This window comes from Oryzias melastigma, linkage group LG20 (assembly GCF_002922805.2).
Source record: "Oryzias melastigma strain HK-1 linkage group LG20, ASM292280v2, whole genome shotgun sequence".
In the NCBI taxonomy this organism is placed as follows: domain Eukaryota; kingdom Metazoa; phylum Chordata; class Actinopteri; order Beloniformes; family Adrianichthyidae; genus Oryzias; species Oryzias melastigma.
Window position 1 is genome coordinate 22,962,389 of NC_050531.1, and position 4,849 is coordinate 22,967,237.

The 4,849-nt window shown below is 38.0% G+C and overlaps 1 protein-coding gene across 1 annotated transcript in view; it reads left to right on the forward strand.

Annotated features, from left to right (window-relative positions):
- The first annotated feature begins 3,024 nt into the window (after positions 1-3,024).
- The window catches only part of tubb6 (tubulin, beta 6 class V), a 9,444-nt gene continuing 7,619 nt past the window's right edge, over positions 3,025-4,849 (forward strand). The window contains exon 1 of the mRNA XM_024280671.2: positions 3,025-3,206. Within this exon, the coding sequence (XP_024136439.1) occupies positions 3,150-3,206 (57 nt within the window). The 5' untranslated portion in view covers positions 3,025-3,149. The remainder of the gene's footprint in view (positions 3,207-4,849) is intronic.

Below are 4,849 nucleotides of genomic sequence, written 5' to 3' on the forward strand. Positions count from 1 at the left end.
TTTTTTTTTTTTTTTGTTTATTCCACAACATGAATAGGCACATATATTTGTTATTTTCCCAGTAGACACTGATTGTCTTTTAGCAGTTGTTTCCGCTAGAACCGCTAGAGGGCGCTGCATCTGAAGTATTTGCTCCTGACAGAAGAAGTGTCGTCCAAAACAAACATGGAAGAGAATCTGATTGTTTTCTTCTTCAACTTTGATATTTCTCTCAAAGATCAAAAGACTAGTATTCTTGCATTTCTTTATTAATTTATTTTTTTAGCTTCACTGGGATTTTCCTCCTAAAAGTACGACTTATACTCCAGAGTGACTTATATACTGTTTCTTCTTGATTAGACATTTTTTACTCTTGTGACTTATACTCCGGAAATTACGGTAAATGTGAAGTAAAAAATTCTGAATTATATTGAAATGAGGGGAAAGGCTAATTTAGAATTCCTTCTTTGGGAAATGGAGAGGGTTTGTGTGGCCGCTCAGGTGCTTTTATAAGCCACAGATCAAAAATGGCCCATAATGCTAGTGGTGCGCAGCCCAAAGTCACTTTTAGAAAAGTCACATTTCAAGTTGGCAAGGATGGATTAAGGTATTTTTTTTCTACAGCTAAATGTGGTGGAGGGTCATCAGAAAGCAGGAGATTAATGCCGTCAGACTCATCTTGTGTGATTTTTAATTGTCCTTTTTGACTGTTAACTTCCCTAAAAACTACAACTCTCCTTTTACAGAGAAGTTGCCTTTAGTTTTGGATTATTCTGAATTTTCTGCACAGTGTAATTGTTATTGTAAATATTAAAAAGCTATATCTTATTCATAAAAGACTTAATGGTCACAAAATGTTTTCTGTTTTTCTTTTCTTAAAAATGAAGTGGGACGTTGTTGGGTTTTGCTCTGTAAGAAACTGATCCGAATGTCTCTTTTAGCTGCAAAGGTTGCAGACCTCTACCCTGGACAGTCCCCAGTCCATAAGACAAACCATACAGGAAAATCCATTTCACCTCCAACTCTGTCAGACTTTTATCCCATGCACACCAATAACCCTGCTTCTTTAGTCAGTGAGGAATGGTCAGAAAAAGAATGAATACTCTCTTCTGTTTGATGAAACATCTGCCCTCAGGTCCAGATTATCATGTGAGAGCTGCACAAGAAGATAGACCAAGAACAACCATGATCCGTCATGGATGATGAGCCATTCTTCAGATCAGATTTGATGTGTGGATTCAGTTTCCCGTAATCTTTATTGACAAACAGCTGTGGTAACAGTGTATCCACACTGCAAAGAAAGAGGAAGGAATCCCTGTAGTTCTAGACTGTAGTTGGTGGGTGGATCTAGACTGAACTGTCATTGCTGGGTTGAGTTACCTCCAGCAGCTGCCTCCTCTCTTGTGGGGTAACGTTCACGTTTGAACTCAAGGGTCTGTTGTTACAGACCCTCATTTATTTTATTAGTCCCTGTATTTTATATATTTTTCAATCTGAGAAGGAAACTGCAGTCAGGTCAAAGTTTGTGCTTTCATTGTTTGTTTGTTTTTTAAATTCATAAACATTTAATTTCCTTTAGCATTATATCCCCTTTTGAGTTGATTTAAATCATATATGTATCTTATATATATATAACAACATTTTTAATGTGTGAAATAAAATTCAGCTCAGAGTCAAAAAAATGCCCAAATCTCTTCCACATTGAGAGTTTAAAATGATTGAACTTCGGTAAAATCCTCTCTCTCTTGTCTTCAGGACCGATGATTAAAACTTGAGTTTTGTCCTGGTTGAGCTGAAGGAAGTTCTCTGCCATCCATGACTTTATATCTAAAATACAGTTTAAATGAGTGTTTATAAGTTCAAGGTCATCAGGAGACACGGCGATGTAAAGCTGAGTATCATCAGCATAGCTGTGAAATTTAAGGCCATGTCTCCTGATGAACTGACCTTAGGAGGCAACTTATAGAAATGAAAAAGTATAGGACCCAAAATTGACCGTTTGGGAACCCTACAACTTATTTTGTGGACTCTTAAGGAGCATGTATCCATACTTACATAAAAGTGTCGATCTGTAAAGTAAGAATAAGAACATTTCCAGAGAGGCCTACATGACTCCTATATGTATATATATATATATATATATATGTGTGTATCCATATATTTATGTATGTGAATATATATATATATGTACATGTAAATATATATATTTATGTATGTATAAGATCAATCACTCCAAACATATTTTTCCAGGTTGATAATTGCAATTGGATTGTACCTGTTTTGTCAAGTTACTTCACAGAGTACCCTGTTTAAGTGTAAATTATAAAATAAAGTGAATAAACTAAAAATACGAGGGAGCTTGAAACTGATGCTTACAAAAGTATCAGATCAAGACTTGCAGATACTCAAAATCAAATAACTTGTTATCAAATAGGGTCAACAGAACCTGATCTGGACTTCCCTAGTTTTATTTTACATTTTGGGTCAGTAATGCAAGCGTCGAACCTCTGAGAGGAGGCAGGCGGCGCCGCGGAACACCCACAGGCGTGGATCGAGAAGGAGCTTCGATCAGGCGACTCTCAATAAAGTTCTACGGTTCACCAAACAATGTTTACAGTGTGTATGTGTGTCCGGTTCCAGACTAAACCTTAAAAACTTCAATAAACTCACAAGTTTTATGAAAAAGAAGTCTAGCTAACATCCTGTCAAGGAGGAGTTAGACACGCCCACACGATGTGAGTTAAGCCCGCCCACTGAGTTTGACGGGAGAGTGTGACAGATTAAATGAAATGGTCTGTCCTCTGGCCGACCATAAAATGTTTAATTAAATCATTAAATAAAAAAAAAATATTCTTAAATCATTTAAAATTGAATTCTAATTAAACATTGTCACATTTAATGACACTTTTATTTATTTAATCCCAGTTCTAAATAATGAGACATTTATTTATTCATTTAATGGTGTTTATATTTATTTCATTTTGGCCTTTTTAGTCCTCCATAGAATACCTGGACCTCCAAATGAGCGCGCGCCCGGTCAAGGCGTGGCCGTGTTGACGCGCGCGTTCAAAACATAGGGGCACGTGAAGGCGCACGCGCGCTCTGTCTCAGACGCACGAGGGCTTTCAGAGGAGCAGCACCGGACCCGAACCTGCGAAGAGAGGAAAACCATGAGGGAAATAGTTCACATCCAGGCGGGACAGTGCGGGAACCAGATCGGAACAAAGGTACCGAGCCGGTCCAGGTCCAAACTTAGTTCTGTTCCTGAGGTTCTGCAGGTGTAGACCCACCACACCTGGACAGAATCCTCATTAGACTCAACTTCATTAGAAAACCTTAGATTATACGTGTATACATAACAAAAAAGTATATTTTGTGTAAACTTTTTCAGTGATTAATTTATTTTAAAGTCAGAATGCTGATTAAAATCCTTAAATATAAAGCTTTTTCCCCCCAGCAGTCAGTCGAACTTGTCCTGATCAGTTTGTCCAGACCTAGTCCAGGTTTTGAACCCTCTCAGGGTTCACAGCTGCTGCATGAACTCAGCAGCTGTCAGGAAGTCACCTGTTATAAGAGGCTTTGGTCAGAATGAATGGAACATTTCCTCACTTCACCTGGAAAATCACTAATGGGATCCCACAAGTTCATATCCTGGAGTTGGTTTGATGACTTCTTCAGTACTGTGATGGTTTAATGTTAGCAAACATCTAAAGAGAATGAACATTATGTTTAAATGAATGCTCAAATTCATCTCCTAATGTTTGTTGATTTTAAATAATCTGGAGAATGAAAATGAAATCTTTAAATATCAGTGTTGATCTCATCTGTTTTCACGTAAAGCAGAGTAACCTGGAGTACAGGTGATGGAGATGATACAGACACAGGTGTACTTTCCCACTCCTGCATCACAGCTTAAAGATGGATGAATTTGATTTGGGTCTATGACATCACAGAACCCCACAGACCTGAACCAAGTGCTAACAGGTTCACTTCCTGTTTAAAGCTGGTCAGGTTAGTTGATCAGGTAACCACTTGGGGATCAATACACATCCAAGTCTAGAACACTTCTACAGCTCCATTTACCACAGAAAATCCATTTTAGGTCAGTAAGCACACCCACAATTCATTACTGCCAAATTGATTCATAATCCATTAAATGAGAAGATTTTTTTTTGACCAAATACATTTTTTTTTAAGTGCAGCTTATGGTTAGAAATATTCAGTTGAGGTTAATTAGCTGTGATGTAATCTTAGCTTGTTAGGTTTATGAATGTCTGTGTGGGATGCTCCACAAACTGTAAGATAAACTTTTTTAATGAATTCCCAGCTGTCATTGGGCTACATTTGCTGCATTGAGATCATCCTGTGTGACACAGGCGGTCTTTTATTTTGAAAGGAAGTTGTGTGAAAGTTATAAACTTGTTCGAATTGTGAAAAAAACTATGAAATGACAGAAATGTTCGTCGGTATCATGTGTGACCACGACGGTGACGACCACAGTGATGAAACTCTGACTGCAGTGAAGCTGAACACACATGACTTCAGGGTTTATTCCTCTGCAGATCCCAGAGAAGATCAGAATCTGAGTTTCAGCTGGAAGTGTCAGTCACAGAGTGGAAATGAACAGAGGAAGCAGAAAAACTGCATTTGCCTAAAAAAAAACAAAAAACAAAATTCCAACGTCTGTTTACCACTGAAGCCGATGGGTGAAAACTGTTTCCAGACTAGAGCTGCTGTGTGAGGCTAATTTTAGCTCTGGTGAAGGTAAACACAGGAGTGACACTAAGCAGCTCTTCATTCATTGACTTCAATTCATTCCATTTATGGAGAAACGGCTGAGTATTTGAATGTTGGACTTCTGTCTCTGTCG